At 37.6% G+C, this 23,023-nt stretch overlaps 1 protein-coding gene across 1 annotated transcript in view; it reads right to left on the bottom strand.

The window, feature by feature from the left end:
- LOC104120125 (phospholipid-transporting ATPase 2) overlaps window positions 1-23,023 on the bottom strand; it is a 46,902-nt gene that overhangs the window by 965 nt on the left and 22,914 nt on the right. The window contains exons 13-24 of the mRNA XM_070199898.1: window positions 22,841-23,005; window positions 19,711-19,865; window positions 19,470-19,550; window positions 19,175-19,295; window positions 16,669-16,775; window positions 10,501-10,632; window positions 8,085-8,238; window positions 6,248-6,365; window positions 5,992-6,165; window positions 5,747-5,798; window positions 3,230-3,357; window positions 840-990 (exon numbers count right to left, since the gene is read on the bottom strand). Of these exons, the coding sequence (XP_070055999.1) occupies window positions 840-990; window positions 3,230-3,357; window positions 5,747-5,798; window positions 5,992-6,165; window positions 6,248-6,365; window positions 8,085-8,238; window positions 10,501-10,632; window positions 16,669-16,775; window positions 19,175-19,295; window positions 19,470-19,550; window positions 19,711-19,865; window positions 22,841-23,005 (1,538 nt within the window). The remainder of the gene's footprint in view (window positions 1-839; window positions 991-3,229; window positions 3,358-5,746; window positions 5,799-5,991; window positions 6,166-6,247; window positions 6,366-8,084; window positions 8,239-10,500; window positions 10,633-16,668; window positions 16,776-19,174; window positions 19,296-19,469; window positions 19,551-19,710; window positions 19,866-22,840; window positions 23,006-23,023) is intronic.

Raw genomic sequence — 23,023 nt, 5'->3', positions numbered from 1 at the left:
TAGTTTTAAATAATTGATAAAAAAGGAACCATTTCATGCATCCTATCTAATTAGGTGCAACAAAGCGTTTTATATAACAATTAGGAGCACCTTATCACCTTTAGTATATAGAAAACGAGTAGACTTAAGTAAATACTTTTCCGTCAATTTGTAATCAATTTGTGTGGGAGCATCAACTTTCACAAGGTGTTACACTTTCTAGCCTTGGTGATCTACTACAATGGATCCATATTTAAACAACAAATATTTTTAAAAAAATCACAACTTCACTTAAATGGTAAACATACTAGCTTATTTTTGGATCAGCAAGGAAAGATGATGAAAGAATGATGTCAAGAATAATCTGAAGACTAACTACACCTGTCCCAAGTAACATGACACATTCTTATCTCTGACATTCTAAATTATTTAAACTCAGCAGAGTATCTACACTTTCAAGTGTTAAAGAATTTGAGTTCATGCAACAATTCGAAAAATCAACTCCCAGATAATGTTTCTCCAATTAAATGAAATATCCAACTACAAGTATTTCTTCTGATACTGCTGGTATAATAGTAAATCATCTCCTAAAACTTTGTGCCCTGCCACACTATATTATACAAAATTAGATGGATTAAGTAACTAATCTGAAGCATTATCTCGACTTTTTTACTGTGCTTTGTTAAGCAAGTTCATCATGGTGACAAAAGTAAAATCCAATCCAAAGAGAGCTTCAAATTCAGAAAGTATTTGAACCATAGAGTTGAATACCATCCAAATTAATATTAAATAAATAAAAAACCTTCCAAATTGTGAACACTAGACTACATGGAAAAACAAAAAAGAAAAAGTTTACTTACAAATATAGTAATCCAGTATGAGGGCTGTCTGCATAAGCGAAACATTATTGTATACAGGCCAGAGGATGGGAAGGCACTGACAATCCAATTGATGACATAGAAAGCAACAAGATTTCCCCATATGGCGATGTGTTGCAATATTGTGAAAGAGCTGTAAATATTGAGACAAATTTAGTTCCCTAGAGATTTAAGACCAGTATTGCATACTAGCATGCATTGCAAGTACTCATACACATATTTTGTCCAACTAAATAAAGATTATATAGTAACTCACTAGGCAGGTGAAAATGTTACTATCCGTTTTTGCTTTCACTGGTTACCAGTCAAATGTTCTCCTTCATAAGGAGAAAAAGAGACGATCCTTCAAGAGAACTTATCAAAATAATGGTAACAATGATCCTTAGACAATCAGTCTCCATTGTCACCACCCTAATCTTCAGCCAGGCCCACCAGCACTACCCTTTGCCCTCTTCCCATCCAAGTCATTGTCAGTATTGTTAAAGGCACGCTTAAGGAATATAAAACTGAGAGACTAGGTGCAATGTAGGTTCCAACTTGCTTAAGTGGTTCTCTATCTTGAATAGAATGGCACCAAAAAATAAATTGTTGCCACAGTCGAGGCATCATCGGTACTTATATTAGTGATTAAGAATTACAAGATTGAAATTTAGAAAACTTGTGACTAAATCTTAGAAGCTATAACTGTATCTTTGCCTCTGCATAAGAAATTTTTAATGGTTCCAGAACTTCATTTGCATGGTTTTACTTTTTATATTTGCTTAATTGCAGTTCTAATTCCTTTTTGTCGGCTACACCACGCCTCTTGAATGTCTATTACGAAGGCACCTGCATTTTTTCGATCACTATTTCTGCAAAAATTTGGACTGAAATCTGTCCAATGATCTAGCAGCTGAAACGTTTTCGGCAAGACTCAGGCAACCAAACACTTTTCCATCAAGATTCCAACAAAACCTTCCCAGACCCCACTTGTGGGATTACACTGGGTATGTTGTTGTTTACCGAAAACCATTCTGGAGACTATCTGCTTTCTATGTGTCAGTGTTGTTAAAGGTTCACTTAAAGCATGCTTAAGCCCTGAAGCTAAATGAAGCTCGAGTTGTGTGCTTCACCTTGCTTAGTTGGTGCTTTAGCATAATCTTCAAGGTGCACAACAATAGACAATAAATATAGTTGACAAAATGATGCATTAATTGTTAAGAAAACGTCATGACCAAACCTTTAGTGATTCAAAATAAGAAATTAGATATACATTATAAGAAACTAGCCACTAAAAACCTAAAACTACATCCCTTCAATCTATAGTAGAAATTTAACATGGTCTCTGGAATTAATTGTGCTTATAGTTACATTTTCTTGTATTACATTTCGATTATGTTTTCTTCATTGGCACTTTTCTTTGCTTAAGTCAATGCTTTAATCGTGCTTTCGACTTAAGGACCCAAAGAACTTTGGCGCTTACTTTGTGCTTTTCACTTTTGACTACTCTGCTATATGTTGAGTTGTGTGACTAGCTGATCTAAAAGTTTAAGCTGGTAGAGAGGGTACACTAAATATTTATTTAAACATAACACACACCCTCCTGTGTGGATCTAGTTCTTTTTCATGGATCAAGCACGTGAAAAATTCTTTTTGATAAGGGTAGCTTGAACCCAAAACCTTTTGCTTCCTCTAATACAATGTTGAATTGTGTCACCACCTTGTCTAAAAGCTTAATCTTTACTTAACTATGTCTTAACACTGTATTCAAAATAAGCAAACTCAAATTGGTTACTTTCCATTGAGGTATGTTAAAATGCTAAAATATTATCTCACTTTGAATAAATATCATGTGTACTGTGGTTAGCACCTATAAAGCTATTCTCTTATTTTCTTAAAAAAAATCACCATCACAAACTTCCAGTATTACCCCCATCCTGGACCTCTCTCGTCCAGCTCAGATACATCACGATGCCCAGTCCCGTTGTAACTCCCTGGCCCAGTTTAGATTCCGTTGGTATACTCCTCTCTCCTTACCAGTTTCAAATAAGAAGATCGTAGAGGTCAGACAGAGATTCCAAAGGCAGGAACAACAACACAGGATAAGATAGCAATGATGATAGTAAGACCTGCTTTCCCCTTTTCTTTGTCTTTTCTCTATAGTTCTTTTCAATGGGAAGAAAGTGAGGTCTTTAAACATACCCCTAGGGTGCTGACATGTGGCATGGGCTTGAAAACCAGCCAAAAACTAAGGACCAACTAAATTTCCAACTTTCATGAAGGATCCTTCTCGCTTATTTGTCAATCTGTGGCAGCCAGAATCCTCTTTCCTACTCAAGCACCGGGGGCTAGAATCTGCGGATAAGGTAGTGAAATTTAGAACATATACTTACTTTGTTTCCAGTGCTACAACAAACGCCTGCAACCAAATACATCCTGAAAGTGCCACCATAGATGCTTCTTCCATCTCACTTTTCTCAAAAGCATATGCATGTATGGTGATGACAAAGACAACAATAGCCTGAAAAAACCACCTCCAATCATTATGGCTAAATATTAAAACCAGATTTATCAGAGACTACTAGAAACAGGTAGCAGCAGATATGACCAACTTTTAAGCGATTGATAATTCCTTCAATAAGTTGTATGCAGGCACATGGACATGCAAATACCACATAATATATCCCAAGAAATTCTTTCAGCTTTTCGGTGAAACAAAATAAGGTTAACGATATCTGGCGGTCAGATCTTACATTTACACCTAACTAAAGAGTAAAGACAATAAAAATGTCAATCTACCCAAAAAAAAAAAGGTAAAAAGAGAACGCATGCTTAAACTGATCAGAAAATGAGTGAAGGAATCTAAACTACAAATTCTTCCAAATTTCTCCAACAAATGACACATTGACTTCTCCATGAAATTCCTTTATTCAGCTCAAGGCAATAAGCCCCTTCAGCAAAACTGTGGCAAATATTATTGAGCAAACTTGTATAACATTCCAAGCTAAACAAGAAATCAACAGAATTATAGTTTCATTCGCAGATGAATACCAATAAGCCTACGTCATTCTCTAGGAAAGCCTCCACAAAGGTCAAGCTCCAAGTCACCAGCAGAGAAATCAGATAATACGTCTCAGATATGAAAGAATTTTGCTTTTTGTTCTCTTCTTTGACATGATAGGAATTTTTTTGTATCCAGTTGATTATAATAGTTCGTATGGGTCTGTATAATGACGATTCATATTAAAAGACAAACTTCATCTAGTATGTGAACTAACCCCAAAAAAGTTGTTTGTTAATTTGAAGCTCGGGTTTATTTTGCCTCGCCTGATATTATATTATTAAAGGTAATCTATGAAAGTTTGACAGTTTGACCTAGTTCAGTATTTTGATTAGAGAAATAAAAGATGGAAGCAGGTTATGTGTGACGCTCATGACAGAGGGCGGGCTGATGAAGGTGGGTCAAGGAGAAGGACTGTTAGGATTCTAGGCTCGTAAGCTTCTGAAGAAGGGGTACATATGACACCTTAGGCCAATCTCATATCAGAAAGGGAGAGAAGAGTGAAGTGCTATATAAGATAGAGCACAAGTTCACATGGTACACGCGTTTTTGGGCCAATGATGGCATAACCCAACGGGCAAATCCATGATATTTGTTTGGGCCAAAAAGGACAATACGTGTCATGGGCTAGGATGTGACAAGTGTGGTATCGAAAACGGACTCCCACAGCACGATGTTAGCGCAAACCTTAAGGCGTAAGTGACATCCATGACGGAGGATGGGTCAAAGAGAAAGACTGGCACACTTCTATACTAGCAAGCTCCGAAGAAGGGGTGCATATGACACTTACGCATATCCCACATCAAAAGGGTGAGAAGAGTGAAATTCTATATAAAACAGAACACAAGTTCACATGGTAGGCGCTTTGTGGCTCGATGATAGCGTACCAAGGGACAAATCCGCAAGTTCTATTGGGCCAAAGTGGACAATACACGCCATGGCATGGGCTATAACAAATATGGTATCAGAGCCGAACTCCTGCAATATGATGGTTGGTCAATCCTCAGACGATCAAGTCCTTAAAGGGGTGATATGTAATGCCTATGATGGAGGGCAGGTTGATGAGGGTGGGACAAAGAGAAGGACTAGAAGGCTTCTAGGCTGGCAAGCTTTTGAAGAAAGGAGGCATATGACACTTTAGGCCAATCCACATCAAAAAGAGAGAGAATAGTGAAGTGTTATATAAGATAAAGCACAAGTTCACATGGTACGTGCACTTTAGGGCTCGATGATGACCCAAGGGACAAAGCCATGAGGTCTCTTGGGTCAAAGCAGATAATACGTGTCATGGACTTGGGCTGTGACATTACACTTCTCTATAATATGCATTGGACCAAAAAGTACTCCCTCCATCAAATAAAAGTAAACCTTCTTCTTGCTAAAAGACCAATACAAGAAAGTTTGCCTCGATTATAGTTGGTAGAGAGAGAGTCAATTTTTTTGAAACGTAAAAGAAGTTGAGTTCCCCATTGAAGATGTTATATCAAGATCAAATAATGTCACATAGTGTTAGTTCATATTGATTAGAATTCTCAGAGGAGAAACTTTCTTTTGATCAGTGCAAAAGGAGAAACTTTCCACTTAAGGAAATAGATGGGTGTTTTGAAATGGACAAAGAAGTAAAGGTAAACGTTATGGAGGAGGGAACAGCTAAAGTAAATTGAAACTGGAAACATCCAGGATAAGCAAACTAAGTTAAAGCAAATATGAATAATGACTGGCTACACCAAAGTCTATGTACTTCCATGACTTGCAAAATCTCCAGAGACTGTAAATTCAAAATGATTGATGTGCAGTTCTAAGGACTCCACTGAATGAAAATTAGAAATCTGAACCAAATAGTACTCACATGAAAGAGAGACCGTCCAAACCATCCAGCAAATGTGCTAGGATTAAGAAGCCTGTTCAGAAAATGGTTTAATGAAAAAAAGGGCTTAGTATAATATCAGAGAACGTGAAAATTAAATGAATAATCCTACATAGAAAGAGACGCCACGAAAATTAAAGCTATAATCCAACTGCGTCTTTTGGAACAGATGAAAAGCAACTACAGTAATTAAGATGCAAAGGATTTAATGAGTACAAATCCCAAACCTTCCTGCTTGACAGTAGAACAGTATTTGTGGATGCTGCATTACGGTTCTTTCACTGAGATCTTTGTCAAGGACACTGACTAGAACAGGAACACTTGTGTAGAAAACATTATATGCCATCAAACTAACAGAATTGAAAAGGCTTGTTCCAGAAACACCTGAAATGAATGAGAAGCTGGTATGTATCGTAATGTTAGTACACGACATAGTCAAAGCTTTCAAGAGTCACTCAACGACAAACTAAGTTTAGCACTTACAAAATCTGGATGAAGCATATTAGGAGGGATTTGTAGAAGGAATATTGGGATAGAAATGCTGTCCTATTATAAGAGTAACGTCCATGGACAAGTATCAGTCTTTTCAAGAACCTGAATTCTGCACGAAACATTAAAAGATAATGAGTTTGGTAAATGCCAAAATATTAATGCCTATAAATACCCTTTTTGTTTTAGCATTTCCCAAGAAAATGACAGATGAATTTTAGCAGGAGTATATATATAATATCTAAGTGTCTAACCAACTTGCTCAAATCCCTGGGTCTACCACTGGTTACAAATGCATAATTATCAATCTATCATCACCTCCGATCTTTAGTAAGAGAGCTTTTAAATCTTAGTGAGTACTAAACTAGACTGCCACCTATTATGCTACCTATTTCATATTCTTGACTAAGGGTGGCAAGTGGGCCGGTCCCGGGCCTAAACGGGCCAAGTGGGCCGGTCCAAACGGTCCCGGGCCCGTCCCGGGCCCAAATTAAACGGGCCAAACGGTCTTTTTGTAGGGACCGGGACCGTTTGGTCCCGGGCTAAACGGTCCCAGCCCGCGGGCTAAATGGGCTAAGTGGGCCCAACGGATTTTTTTTTTTAAAAAAAAATTAAATAGATATTAGAGACAAAAGGATGTTAAAAAAAATATCTAAAGCAATGCTTTGTAAATTTTATTATAGAATTGTGACCTAAATTTTATTTAATATATATATACACACTATACTATATATACATCTTATATCGAATATAACTTATATATATATATATATATATATATATATATATATATATATATATATATATATATTTTTTAGTAGTAACATGAAAGGGCCAAAGTATGGTACTTCTTAGCTAGTATAAATATGGAATGATAGAAGATCAAGTTTTAGCTCAACTCAGATTACAGTTTCAACTAAAACTGAGTTGAGCTAAAACTTGATCTTCTATCATTCCATATTTATACTAGCTAAAAAGTATCATACTTAGGTCATTTCATGTTACTACTAAAAAGTATATATATACTAAGTGTATAGTATATAAGCTGTATAAGATGTACATATAGTATATATATATATATATATATATATATATATATATATATAAAAGCTATATTTGATAAGCTATATATACATCTTATATAGCTTATATAAGATGTATATATAGTATAGTATAGTATAGTATATATACTAAATGTATAATATATAAACTATATATATATATGTATCGAATATAGCTTATATATTATACACTTAGTAACAATAAAGTAAGCAATAGTAGCAATTATAGAAGGAAATTAGAGAGAGATTGTGATAGATTGATGATTTTGTAAGAAAAAATGAAAGAATGAGAGGGTATTTATAGTTGAAAATAGGAAAAAAGTGTAATTATAAAAAGTTTGGGGTTAAAACAAAGTTGGGGGGGTTAAATGGCTATTTTATAAATAGCCAACGGCTATTTTTGACAGCCCAACGGCTATTTTTGACAGCCCAACGGTTATATTTTATTTTATTTTTTAAATATAGCTGTTGGGACCGTTTGGCCCGCTAAGGGACCGGTCCGGTCCCGGTCCCTGGCGGGCTAAATAGTCCCGGGCCTGGCGGGCCCAAATCATAGGACCGGCCCACAAGACCAGCCCAGGCCCACTAAAACCGGGCCAAACGGTCCTGGCCCGTTTTGCCCATTTGGCCCGCGGTCCCGGGCCTGGACCGGCCCACTTGACATTCTTTCTGACACAGGAAAGATGTGAGATAAATTAAGAAGCAGCTATTATAATCTGTCATAAGTAAGACGTTGAAACATAAAAAAGAAAGAGTATTGGATATCTCACTTCCAATACTATAATCAGCTGCTCTTGCTGCCTGCAGTCCTTCTCTCCCACTTATGCCAACTCCAATGTCAGCTTGTTGGATCATCCTCACGTCATTTCCGCCATCCCCTATTGCCAGTGTTCGATATTCACAGGATTTTAGGAGTTCTACCAGCTGAAAGTAATAAAATGTAGTTGAGATCTATACACCCATAAGCTGTACTTTTACAAACTACAGGCATCAACATGAAGAGCATTCTGCTATCCAAGACCATACCAGCACAAAAACAGCTTATGAAATTTTTTTGCTTTCCTAAATTCAAACTAATGTATATTTGCATAAGAGATTGAAGCATCATTTTCAATGCTTGATCTGCAAACATAGGTAAAATTGACCTGGCTATAAAATTTGTTCAAAAGTGTCATCGTTGACATGCAAAATACACAAACTCCTAGTATTTTTGCTCTAGTTATAATAAGTTTTCTTTATAGAAGCTGAACTTTTCTGTGTCCAACAATTCCATTTTATCTCATTAAAATATATATGTAACGGGCGAAACTTTCTGCTACATCATCATGCAGTAACCTTTCTATGTGGTGGGCCTTTGCTAGTGAAAAAAAAGAATGAAAATAACAAGACCCCCTATGTATCACTCTTCAAACAGCACAGCAGAAATGTTACAGTACACTACCCACCTAAGTTGCTCTGACACGGGTACGGGTGTCCGACACGGGTGCGGATCTAGAGGTCGGATCCTTTAAGATGGAAATTTTAAGATTCGGGGATACGGATCCTAGAACCGACACGGGTGCGGGGATCCGGCTAAAATTAATTTTAAAATAAAAATAAATATATCTCTAAATTATGTGGAGTACTTACCTATAACTTATTAAATGTGAATTTCTTCTTTATTCGTGTTTTTGCTATTGTTCTCTTATTTTACATAGTCAAAAGAATCAAAAGCTTAAAGATTTCAAAGCAAGCTCCACGTATAGTTTTTTGGGATAAAGAAAAACTTGTCCTTTTATGGTCAATTGAAATGTATAAATAAGAGTACGAGACAAAACAGTTTGCACACGGTCATAACAGCTAGAAAGCATATCACTCTTCAAGAAAGCACATCACTTTTCAAGAAGAAAGCATATCACTTTTCAAAAAGCATATCCTAATTTGTCTCTGTCTTCTTCGTCTATCTGCACTCGCCTCTTCTTCTTTCCTTAGTCTTCTTCCCCAACAAAACCTTTTCCATGTCTCTGTTTTTTTTAAGTATAAAACCTTTTCCTTCTTTGTTTGGTCAACGCACCCGATCTTGTCTGACCGAATCCGACACAGATCCCACACCCTTACCCGTGTCAGTGTCGTGTCGACACGGGTATGGCGCCCAAATTGCTGTGTCCGAGCAACTTAGCTACCCACCACTACCCCACCCCCAAAAAATGACTATTTAAGCATGCGATATTGTTTAGCTGGATTTACTTATTGCTCCAGTGCGTAGCTACATTGGGATAAGGGTGGTCAAGCGAACACCATTCGCCGAAAAATTATATTATGCATATAGGTCAAATACCACTTTATATGCATATATATATATTTTGAACATCCTTTGCACAGTTGAGAAAAGTAGCCCAATGGCCAAGGGTGTTCCAAGTGAAGTGGAGTCTATGGGTTATCCTTGTGTTAACATCCGTATCTGCCCATTTTGTTTTTAAAACTACACGGAGACGACATTGGTCTATTGGACTATCATTTTAATCAAAGAATTTCTTAATAAATAACTCCTCAAACTTAATATTTATGTAAAAACATACAACTAATCTTAAAAGTAGTTTTTTAATTAAAAGTTGTTTATTAAACAAATCTTATAAGTTAAAATTCAAATATTTCTTTAACCAAAAAAGATCTTTATAGACTACAAACCTCTCGACTCTCTCTTCCTTTGGTTCTATGCTTACTTTTATTAGCAGAATTTCTTTTGTTGTCTTTTTTATGTTAGGCTTTATCTGTAAAATTGTAGTTCTATTACAATTATTTTCATGATTTAGCTATATATTGCACAGATTGATTTAAAATTTTCGGTGCACCCATTCATTGAAAAACAATAGTAGTAAAAAGTAGTTAAAACATTTTGTCCAGATAAGTTGCACTTTCAACTTGCAATGCAAATAAAGAGAATGTTAACTCTGACACGGACTCAAAAGGAATGAAGCAAATACAAAAACTACCAAATTTATATAGTGACATGACAGATTAAATACAATTAGTAAAGCTTGCTATATCCTATGAATAATGTTCCACTGCTTGAACTTTATTTGCAGGGCTTACGTTGTGACGGGAACTTATGAACTTCGCATTATCAAAATAGGTAACACAGATGTTGTTCTCTTCTTAAAATAATGCATTGAATATGAAAAATTATTTTGACAGCCGACATAATACCTGTGCCTTCTGTGATGGAGTAACACGACAACATATAGCTGTTCTCGACAATATAGCAAGTTCCGTGAATGCCTTCCGGTAATGCTTTAGTACAATTTCAAGAGCCCAGCCATCCACAACAAAAGCAACATCCTGTGTGAGATAAATACTAAGTCATCTGCTTGGGAGTTAACAGGGGTTATTACAAATTCAAGTGAGAGTCATGTACCATGAAAGAGGAAAAAGTAAAAGAAAAAGCACCACACAGTCCAACATTAGTGTTATTTCAGAAATCTGGAAAGGAAATTATATTTCTGTTCTTTTCTTTTTCCTCCCTCTCAGAAAGTACATTTCTAAGATTTACAAGATAATGCTCTAGAGTACACATACAGAAAATGAAGCTATCAATAGGGGGAAAAAGAACCTATCTGGAACGACTGAGGGACTTGTATAAGTCTTCCATTCACTTGAAGACTATTTCAGCACCAAAAGAATGACTCGACTGTAGGTGCCAGAAAAATTTTGTACAAAATCACTTATGAAGTCAGCTATACAGACTACTGAACAACATTACATCCCATCCCATCAGGCACCTTAGCATATTTGGCCAAGAAGCAAACAGACACAAACTGTTCATCTCAGCTTTTAGTCTTAACTGGGTTATGCCTGAGTGTTAAAGATGCCCTGGTTAGCTGGAGTTCATCAAAGGTTGGGAAATCCATCAGGACAGTTTGGAAGATGATCCCTGCTTGTATTTTCTGGTGTGTCTGGACAGAAAGAAATACTAGATGCTTTGAAGGCATTACTACTCCAAATACATTCTTAAGGCTAGATGTTTAACAAGTCTTTGTAGTTGGAGTAATCTTTCCCTGTCAATTCCTCTGAAGCTTTTTTGGACTTTGTTAGCTCCTTAACTTCAGACTAGACCTTTTGTAATAGAGCTAACATTGTTTTGTTTTTCTATTTCTTTGCTCTGTAAATTCTGAATTTGCATCTAGACCTTTCTAAAACCAAAATCCTCTTTTCCAGCTTTATTTCCACTTTCACAATGTTTTCATCGACACAGTAGGGTGAGATTAGAAAAGTTATCAGACGAGGACACGACCTACTTTTCATATTTTGCAAGCATAATGAAATAGGAAAAAAAAATTAGACCATAGGAACTCCAATATGTTGGTTGAAAGATACTTTCTTCTAGTTTGTTAGTATATCTGGTACTTAGCTACCACGTCCATTGTTTTTGAAAATTGCTATTGGAAATTGTTGCTCCCTGATTGTTACTACTTGATGCTACTTTTTCTCCCCTTTTACAGGAAATTGTTGCTCCCTGATTGTTACTATTTGATGCTACTTTTTCTCCCCTTTTTCCTTATTGTCTTTTGTCTCCCTCTTCTTTCTTTCTTCCCCCTCTTTCTTCGTCTTCTTCTTCCCTTTTCTTCCTTTCCACCTTGTTAGAATAGCTATGTGAAAATATATGTAATTAGTCCTAGTCCCATAGGTAATAGGAATAGGTTATATATTATGTGTACTTATAAATAGGGTTCATTGTATTACAATTAACATCAATAATACAAATTTTCCGTGTATTATTTCTCACATGGTATCAGAGCGGCAGTGAGAAAACATCCGGGGAAAAAAACCCAGCCGAAAAAGTCGCCGTGCTTCAATTCTGGCGACCCTTTTAGGGTTGTTTTTCGTCAAACCAATTTCCATCGATGTTGTGCAAAAACCAACACCACCACAAGGTCCCCCAACCTCCGGCGACCAAACCCCAACAAACAGCTCCGGCAACCGACATCTCACGCGCCAATCAGAGCTTTGCTTTTCCGACGAGATCTACTCCACGCGCCGCGCGTGGAGCACTTTCCGGACACTTTTTGACAAAATTTCTTCATAATGGTTGGATCGCCTACAAATTCCGAGCCTACCCATAATTTTATTTTTTAATTCCGAGCACATTGAAATTTTTTCCGGCAACTACAGTACTTTTCCGGCAGTAGAGTATTTTTCCGGCAACTACAGTTGATTCTTTGTTTAATTTGGTGCTAATTTGCTGGACATACTTTCTATCTAACAATGTCTTTGGGAGTTGATGCGTTTGGTTTAAAAACACGGGTTCTGGAAGTTCCGATATTATGATTACCTCAGAACCTTTAATGGGAAGTTCAAACTACTTAGCTTGGGTTTCGTCTGTCGAATTGCGGTGTAAATGTCAAGGTGTTCAAGATCATTTAACAAAAAGGCTAGCGAAGGAGACGAAAAGGCCAAAGCACTTTGGGAGAAGGTAGATGCTCAGTTATGTAGTATCGTATGGCGATCTATTGATTCCAAGTTGATGCCCTTGTTTTGTCCATTCCAGAGATGTTATTTAGTTTAGGAAAAGGCTCGTACTTTATACACTAATGACATATCTCGTTTCTATGATGTGATATCACAAATGACAAGCTTGAAGAAACAGGAATTGGATATGTCTACTTGGGACAAGTACAGGCAGTCATGGAAGAATTTGAGAAGTTGATGTCAGTTTCTGCTAGTATTGAAAAGCAACAAGAGCAACGACAGAAGATGTTTCTAATTCTTACACTCGTTGGACTTCCTAATGACCTTAATTCAGTACGTGACCAGATTTTGGCTAGTCCGACTGTCCCTATAGTTAATGAATTATTCTCTCGATTACTTCACCTTACTACAGCACCAAGTCACCCAGTGATCTCATCACAGCCACTTGACTCCTATGTTCTCGCATCCCAGACAGTGGAAAATCGGGCATCTCAAACTATGGAGAATAGACGAGGAGGAGGTCGTTTTGGAAGATCTAGACCCAAGTGTTCTTATTGTCATAAACTTGGACACACTCGTAAAGTGTGCTATTCTTTACATGATCGACCACCCAAAAATGCTTATGTTGCTCAGACCGAGACTACAGGTAACCAAGGAATTTCTTTATTTGAAGGAGAATATAACGAGTTCTTTCAGTATCGAGCAAGTAAGCAGACATCTCAACAAGTAGCCTCAGTTGCTCAGACTGATACTTTTGTTGCTGGTAATTCTTTTGCTTGTGTTTCCCGGTCTAGTACTCTTGAACCATGGGTCATGGACTCGGGCGCTTTTGATCATATCTTTGGTAATAAATCTCTTTTGTCGAATATTAAGTATTCACAGTCTCTTCCCACTGTTACTTTAGCCAATGGGTTTCAAACTAAAGCAAAAGGAGTTGGACAAGTTAATCCCCTATCTTCTGTCTCTCTAGAATCCGTTCTTTATGTCCCTGGCTGTCCTTTTAGTCTTGGATCTGTTGGTCGTTTGACTCGTGCCCTCCATTGTGGTATATATTTTATTGATGACTCTTTTACTATGCAGGACCGCAGTACGGGACAGACGATTGGACCAGGGCGTGAATCAGAAGGCCTTTACTACCTTAACTCACTCAATCCCTCCAAAGCATATCTAGTTACAGATCCTCCAGAGTTAATTCACAGACGTTTAGGACATTCGAGTTTATCCAAGCTTCAGAAGATGATGCCTAGTTTGTCTAGTTTGTCTATATTAGATTGTGAGTCGTGTCAGCTTGAGAAACATACCCGAGCCTCCTTTTCGCGTAATGTTGAGAGTCATGCAGAGTCTGTTTTGTCTTTAGTTCATTCTTATATATGGAGTCCTAGTAGAGTCAGTTCAACCTTGGGATTTTGTTATTTTGTTAGTTTCATTGATGATTATTCAAGATGTACTTGGCTTTTCTTAATGAATATTCTAGAATTTTTGTGCTGAAATCAAAAATCAATTTGGTGTTTCTATTCGCACTTTTCGCAGTGATAATGCCTTAGAATATTTATCCTCTCAGTTTCAGCAGTTTATGACTTCTCAAGGAATTATTCATCATACATTTTGTCCTTACACCCCTCAGCAAAATGGGGTTGCAGAGAGAAAGAATAGGCACCTCATTGAGACTGCTCGCACACTTCTCGTTGAATCTCGTGTTCCGTTGCGTTTTGGGAGCGATGCAGTTCTTGCAGCTTGCTATTTGATTAATCGGATGCCTTCATCTCCCATCCAGAATCAGCTTCCGTATTCAGTATTGTTTCCCCAATCACCCTTATACTCTCTTCCCCCTCGTGTTTTTGGGAGCACGTGCTTCATTCATAACTTAGCCCCGGGAAAGATAAGTTAGCTCCTCGTGCTCTCAAGTGTGTCTTCCTTGGTTATTCTCGTGTTCATAAGGGATATAGTTGTTACTCACCTGATCTTCGTAGGTACCTTATGTCAGTTGACGTCACATTTTTTGAGTCTAAACCATTCTTTACCTCTTCTGACCAACTTGATATATCTAAGGTCGTACCTATACCAACCGTTGAGGAGTCTAGTGTTGCTCCTCCTAGATCCCCAGCCACAGGAACACCACTCCTGACCTATCATCATCTTAAGCCCTGAAGCAAGGCTCAAAACATGTTGAGCGCTTTGCCTCGCCTTGTGAGCGCTTCAATGTCGCATCAAGGCTCTAAGGCATACGTTTCCTTGCCAATGAATGTAATACTGAAAATGCGACACTAAACAATTGATATTTCACTCTATCATAATTTGTTTTCAATTTCTTTGTCCATATATTTGTTATTAATGTTTATAATTATTGGTCTTGGACTAAATATACATATTTTTACTTTTTCTCCAGTTGCGCCTTTTTTCATTAAAGCGCACGCTTTAATTGCGCTTTGCGCTTAAAGCCCCAACGGACCTTAGAGATTTTTTGCGCTTTTCGCCTTTGATAACACTGATCGGAAAGACTCTCTCTACCTCTCCAGGAAGGGGTAAGGTCTGCGTACACACTACCCTCCCCAGACCCCACCTGTGAGATTATACTGTGTTTGTTGTTGTTGTTGTTGAACTCCAATATGTCTGATAGTCTAAATACCCTGTAGATAGGAACTTCAATAATCCATTTTACAAGACCATTTAAATTAGAATGTTTATTTGTTCAGACAATGCGCCTCACCCCTGAAATAGAACGGAGGAAAATGGAAGCTCCCAACAAAGCTTTATCTACTTGCAGTAATGTACATTCAGATTTCTGCATCACCGAATAAGGAGATGGTCTAACCTAGGGTTTAGGTATTTTACCCCTGGCAAATCAACACTTTATTCTACACTACCCAACTATGGGAAAAGGAAAGTTGTTCAGCTTTGTGTGGGGAAACTTCCTTGTCAACACGGTAATACCTTTATAGATATGATCTTGTAAAAATAAAATCTGATTTAGCGTTTCACTTGAGGGGCGCCTTGGCACGACGGTAGGGGTTGCCACTGTATAACCAGGGGTGAGGGTTCAACCCGTGGAAACAAAATCTTTCAGAAATGAAAGATAAGGCTGCATACAATAAATCTAATGTGGTCCGACCTTTCCCGGGGCCCCGGGCACAGCGAGTGCTGGGCTGCCCTTTTTAATGTTTCACCAGACCATCATGGATAAGATTTGCCTTTACTGAAATAAGTCCTCCAAATATTTTCGAAGAGACAAAGCACTTCTATGATTTTAGAGTCTCCTGATTAAGCAATAATTACCCAAACAAAAAAAAAGGGGAAGACTTCCATCTTCTCCTGACTGTAGCCATTAGTCTTCCAATTGAGAGTTGATGTATAATCCTTGTGAACTTCTTTGTGTATAATTGTATGTTACTCTAAACGCACTCTAGACAGCCTTATTTAAGGCAGGCAAAAATTAATTCTTAGGATATCATTAACTAATTAAGAATCTCTTCAAGTAATCCAAATATAGAGCCCAGCCTGACAAATTCACAAACATTAAGCTTCACGGAAAATCATGAAGTTCCAAAAGCAAATAACTCAAAAGATACATATTTTACTTCATGCACTACTGAAAAATACAAAGAGAAACTCAGAAGCAAGTGCACATCCTACGTCGACATCAAGCTCTACATGTGCAAGTACAATGGCCAAGGAAAGAAGCTCATATTATCCAGATCTAAGAAAATGACGCAATTGAAGATGCAGTTATGGCTGGAATATTCAATTATTTGTGATCTCTGTTTATCCTTTAGCAAAGGAGATTATAAAATTGTAAGCCAAGAAAACATTTAGGCTCGAAGTTATTAGGTGCTGATGCAAATGAAAGAGTTAGTATACCAGTCAATAAGATAGAACACTCGTCAAGATAGATATGAATTCAATTCAACATACCTTGGGTTCTGCATTTGTTATTCTCATTGTGAGAAGAACTCTCTCCAGACTTTGGCCTACTTCATCTTCAGTTCTCCCATTAATCAGCAGAAGCTGGCCTTTTGGTTCTGCAAACATGTCATTCAGAAAATAAAAGCATCTCTCAGCACAATTGTTTTGAAGGAAAAACTTCTCTCGACACAATTGATGGCATTAGAGAATACAATCCAGAGGATTAGTCTGCCTTTAGCATATCCATTTTCCTTTTTCACTTTGAAGCAATCTTATTTAATTGCTTTTGTCATGCAGCTGAAAAGCATTTCTGAAGATGAAGGCTTGCGGCATTATTGGATGTGTCACGCAACAAGAGCGCTTGGCAGGAGATCGCCTAGAATATTATTCCATTTCATTCTGTTTTAACTAGAAGACCAACTCGTTTTCAGCATTGCATCTTTTGATCTAATCAAATGGACCTTTGTCCTAGTATACGACATGCTAATGTCGGCAATCAGTTTTGGGTGAAATTAGAAATCATAAGAAAATTAAACCTCAACACGAAAAGATTCAATAACGAATATATCTTAATTCTTATCATGGAAAAATCAGAAAACACTACTTCATTTTGCATCTGGCTCGCTTTGAAAGATGGATTATATTTAGGCTAGCCATTAACATTTTGGAGCCAAGAGCATTATGGTCTTTTATATATTTCGATAGCCAAGAGATTTTCCTTTTTGGATAACCAAGAAATCCCTGAGAGCCGGTGGCGGTACAAAGTTTTCTCTCCCTTTGCACCCAAGGGTGTGGCCTAACGATTAATGAAATGGGATGAAAATCAATAGAGACCATCGTTTGAATTCCAACAGAGATAAAATGCTAGGTCATGTCTTCTCATTTGCCTAAGCTCCAAAGCCTTGGTGAGTCGAGTTATCCGGTACTTGTACTTGTGGGAGATAGGAGGTACCTAGTGGAGCAGTCGAGGTGTACCTAACACCGCCATGATAAAAAAATCTCTCCTTCCGAACCACCCCCCCCCCCCCCAAAAAAAACAAAAAAATACCCATAACAAAATGGTCCATATCATGGCTAGAGGTGCTACTTCTCGTTCCCAAAAATGAAAATAAGGAAAGAAAAGATAGTGAAATTGTGGACAGATAAATGGTTAGCAAAGGAACAATTCCCTGATCTCCATGCAATCAGTACAAACAAAGACAGCACAGTGGCTGCATGTCATTCCTACTGCAAGTGGAACTTGCAGACATTCCATTCCGCAGTTTGGTAACCTAAGACCAAATTTTAACACTAGTCCCGTCTTTATCACTGTATATGCTCTAATAAGATGGATGAACTTTGTTTCAGGAGTCCAAGCTTCTGATAATAGGAAACCTATCAATTGCTCTCAAACTGTCACTTTATTTTTCTATTTTCTTATCCATCTATTTATCTTTTTTTCCATATATGCTCTAAGAAGGTTTGCTGTGATTAAGTGTCGGATACCAAGCTTCTGATATTTACACAAGAGTTGCAGGAAACTGTTAATCAGTGTTATCAAAGGCAAAAAGCGCAAAAACGCTCTTAAGGTCCGTTGGGGCTTTAAGCGCAAAGTGCAAATAAAGCGTGGGCTTTAATGAAGAAAGGTGCAATGGGAGAAAAAGTAAAAATATGCATGTAGTCCAAGACTAATCATTATAAGCATGAATAACAAATATATGGACAAAGAAATTGAAAATAAAAATCACGATAAAGTGAAATATCAATTGTTTAAGGTCGCCTTTTCAGGATTACACTCATTGGCAAGGAAAAGTGTGCCTTAGAGCTTTGATGCGACACTAAAGCACACACAAAGCGAGGAGAAGCGCTAAACGTGTTTTGAGCCTCACTTCAGGGCTTAAGCGCGCCTTTGACAACACTGCTGTTAATGGCTCTCAAACTGTCACTGTCTGTCCATTTTATTTGGTATCAACTTGGACTCTAGTGCATCTGTTCATCAGTATCATTGTAGGAAATCATTATGTCTTTTCCTTTCTTTAGCGGCACTAGAGTTCAACTTCCAATGCTACAATGAAGAATCTCTGAACCAAAGCCACTTTCTTTCTTTTGATTATTTGGCCCTCCACTTCACATCCATCACAAGACTATTCGTGCTCATTTAGTTAGACAATTCAAAGGTGCCCAAAATATTCCTTACTTTCCCAGCCTACTGCAGGAAACTTTACCTGGACTCAAACTAATCCTTTATGATAATGCATCTAGCAGCAAGCATAAGGTACGAGGAGTTGATTGGAAGGATTTTGTTGATCACAAACATGGGAAGCAGCAGTAGTTCTTTAACAGAAGAGAAACTCTGAAGTCCTAATGCAATTTTTGTTCAGCATAACTTTGTCTCTTATCTTTTGTAAAAACTCAGTCAGGCATTTGAGCTATCTAAGAGTGCGGCGTGAATATGTCATCAAACAGTTGGAGACGTTGTACAAGAAAGTACAAATTAGAAAAGAACCAGAAGGAAAACAGAATCAACAGGGCATACCAGGAGAAACAAAATTACATGAACGGGCAATCTGTATTGCCGTATTCTGTTTGTCACCAGTCAGCATCCAAAAGTTTATTCCTGCCTTCCTGAGTGTCTCAATTGTTTCAGGCACACCATCCTAGATATATGTGTATACATATACAAGTGAAAAGTCAGATTACGAAACTCATTGACCAAGAGACAAAATGAATTATAGTTCTAAAAGGAGCATCTTTGCATAACTGCAAGAATTGTGTCAGGACAGCAAGCAAGCCTTACCAGGATAAAGAGAAGAAAAAGAAAGCAGTGTCACCTGTAGACGATCTTCAATTGCTGCAACTCCAATAATCTCAAAGCCATGCTCTATCCTTTGGCAGACCTCAGCTACTCTCCACTGCAGCACACAAGTATTGGAGCATTCAGTCAATTGAAAACTTGTGCAGCACCCAACAGAAAGTCCAGAGCACAATGGGCACACAACACAGGTGATCTAATCTTCGCTGCAAGAAAAAAGCCAATAGTAGCAAGCATAAACCATAGTGATGATTTCTCACCTCTCTATCGACCAATGAACTATTAGCCTCTTTAAACAGTAATGACCATTCATGATATTCTTCTTCTTCTAAATCACGCCATGCCAAACATAACGTCCGCAGACCAAATTGAGCATATTGTTCCACAGCTTCAGTAAAGGTCCGTGTTTGTTGTCCTAGTACATATTCTTTCCATCAATAAATAAGAAGCATTGGCAGTTGAGCAGCAGGATGGCTTAGTAAATATACAACTTACATAACAAAATCAGATTGTCTCAGCATAAATATTCAGAACAATTCAGCACGAGATTACCAAATATTTACACACACAAAAAAAAAAAAAAAAAAAATGGCACCTCCTTCTCAATCTTGAAAGTGAAAATATGCATAGCAACCACAGATTTTAACTCTCCTAAGCAACCAGATGAATAGATGATGCAGTAGCAAAGAAAAGTATTTCAAAATAGTAGAATGTCAGCATTTTGTCAGATCTAAGATGCTCTAGCAGTGGTCAAGGATAAATGGAACACTTAGTTAAGAAAGGGACTAAGATGAAAGAACAAAAACATTGCTGAATACTCCTACATAAGTATTGCGCAGAGTTCCGGAGCTACTTATTGTTATGCACAAACTAAACACTGTCTGCACTTCTTCTCCCCCGTGCCAAATTTAAAATGTTACAATAGAAATAAAAGCAACAACAACAACAACAACAACCCAGTATAATCCCACTAGTGGGGTCTGGGGAGGGTAGTGTGTACGCAGACCTTACCCTACCCTGGGGTAGAGAGGCTGTTTCCGATAGACCCTCGGCTCCCTCCCTCCAAGAACTCCCCACCTTGCTCTTGGGGTGACTCGAACTCACAACCTCTTGGTTGGAAGTGGAGGGTGCTCACCACTAGAGCAACCCACTCTTGTCACAATGGAAATAAAAGCAAATTCCAAAAATAAAAAGGGTGACAAACTGAGATCTATCCTCCCAGCTATGCCCTCATTTCCACATTGATGCAGTTTGTTTGAAGGTGAGATTCTTTTTTCATGACTGTTCGCCTGATGACTCTTCTACCTCACTTTGCACCTATCCTGCTACACTCCAGTCTCCTCCCTCAATCACTTGTCAAAGAATCTCTGCCATTTACTGTCCTCAAATGCACACTCCTGCTTTTGAGCTATTTATCTCATGTGCAAACTAAAAGTTGTCTAAAGATTCTCCTTGTCAGCCAAAAACAAAATAATGAAAGTGGACGAACTTTTGAAAGCAAAAGGTGACAGTTTTGAAAGCAAAAGATGACTTAAAAGTAAGAGATAAAAGAAGAATGCTAGGTTACATTGGGAAAGAATATATTTTAAATCTGAAAAGAGTAGAAGCCCACCACACGTTTACTCAACATTCGACCATTTCCCAAAAGGATGGATAAACCTAGTAGAAAGCCACATAGTTCAAATCTAAAAGGAATAGAACCCACTTGATCCAGCAAAACTTGAGGAAAATGGAGAACAACTTGAAAATGATCTGAGAAAATGCATGGGGTGATCTCTTGTACTATATAAGGAAATGTCTCATTCTACTGAAGAAAGGAAGCAATATGTGCAAGTTTGCAATTGGATAATGTCCTAGCCTACACCAAGCGAATTGAGTATTGGTAAGAGGAATATCCCTTACGTCACAATCTCGAGTGACAATATCAAAACCTCTCAAACTACTGTTAACCCTGATCCTGAAATTTTCTCATTAGTACTCCTAATGAGCCTAAAATTCCCACCAAAAACCCACTTGTTAGAACAAAGACGAAAAATAAAATTTTAGCTCATCCTAGAAGCTACCATGATCACCTGGCCTTTTTGACCTATAAATGGAGCTAAACCCGACAAGAACTTCTGCTGTCCACATCAAGCTAAACGACACAGAAATATTCCACAAAAGTCACTCTAAAATGGTAGCAAAGCGTGGGGAATACAATCAAATGTTTCTTGGAAGATCACTCCCTACTTAGCCCTACCGAAAAGAAAAGGAAAATGATAGAAATAAAAAAGTAAGTAGAGCCACCTTCACCTTTTTATCGCCTCGGCTAAGAATTTCAAAAACTCCAAAAGAGATAGAAGAGACAAGAAGACACGAGACACACTGAGGAGTGCTGCTAGAGGAGAACAGAGAAAAGAGACAAGCAGAAAGAGAGGAAGAAGAGGGTGAACACAGACAAAAAGGGGGTCACCATTTGTTAACTGAGTTCCCAGTCCAACTTTTGACTTTCGATGCAAAAAGGAGATTTTCCAAATAAATTAAATTCATTATTAGATTTTGTCCATTATGGTGTGATGGAAGCACCAGATTGTAGGTGTGACACTGTGATGATTTAAGATGTTAAAAGGAACGAGGTAGAATTTTTTTATTTTTTATAAGGTAGATAATTTTCTCAATGTTGGGAACATCTCCCATATACTAGTTTACTAAAAAGTAGAGAACATACCAAAAGATGTGATTCTTTACAAATTACACTCAATCTTTATACAAACCAGAACCTCATGGATGCATCAAAAGGAAACTAGAATAAGAGGCTATTCCTTCAAATTTACAAAGTCATTTTCTGTCCCATTAAAAGCACTCTTAAAATCACGTAGAAGGAAGTCACCATCTCTCTGAATTTATGTGGACTTAGCAAGCAAAAGATAGACTATAATTAAAATGGAAGCAAAAGATCTACAGAGGTGATACCAATAATTGGTATTAAGATGTAATCAGATTGATAAACTTACACTAGATCTGGTGTTTCCAAGAGCCTTTTTTTTAGTATATTTAGAGATTTGTATGCCAGAATGTCAAACCCCAAATTATTGAGTGTTAGTATGGAACTGGTCCAAATAGAGCGAAATAGATGTTGCATTCATATAACCAACTCCCGCTAGTTTGAGATTAAGGCATACTAATAGTTGCTCTTGTGCAGTAATGATAGAAGCAGTAAAACAAAGTTATTGGAGTAGGTGACATGATACATTCGCAGCAAATACATAGTGTCATATGAGAGAAGAAATTGTAGATAAAATGTTGGTGTAATCCTTTAACAGAAGGACACAAAAATCAACTTTCACAGAGATTCAGACTTCTCCTCTGTTAATTTATGGAATACGGTACTACTGGGTAAAGAATTATAACCAGCATGTGCATGAGGCAGAATAGCCTCATCTGCTCCCTTTGATAGAAGTATGATATTTCCATTTTGGCAGTCCCTGACCACCAGAGACATCCTTTTTCTGTCAGAAGTGAACTCTAGGGTATCCAACACTTCATACTGGACCAATGAAGCATTAAAATTGATATCTGCGTGAGAAAAGAAGG

The sequence above is a fragment of the Nicotiana tomentosiformis genome, chromosome 4 (genome assembly GCF_000390325.3).
Source record: "Nicotiana tomentosiformis chromosome 4, ASM39032v3, whole genome shotgun sequence".
Taxonomy (NCBI): domain Eukaryota; kingdom Viridiplantae; phylum Streptophyta; class Magnoliopsida; order Solanales; family Solanaceae; genus Nicotiana; species Nicotiana tomentosiformis.
Note: the sequence above shows the minus strand (reverse complement) of the source record. Positions and strands in the feature narration are given on the sequence as shown.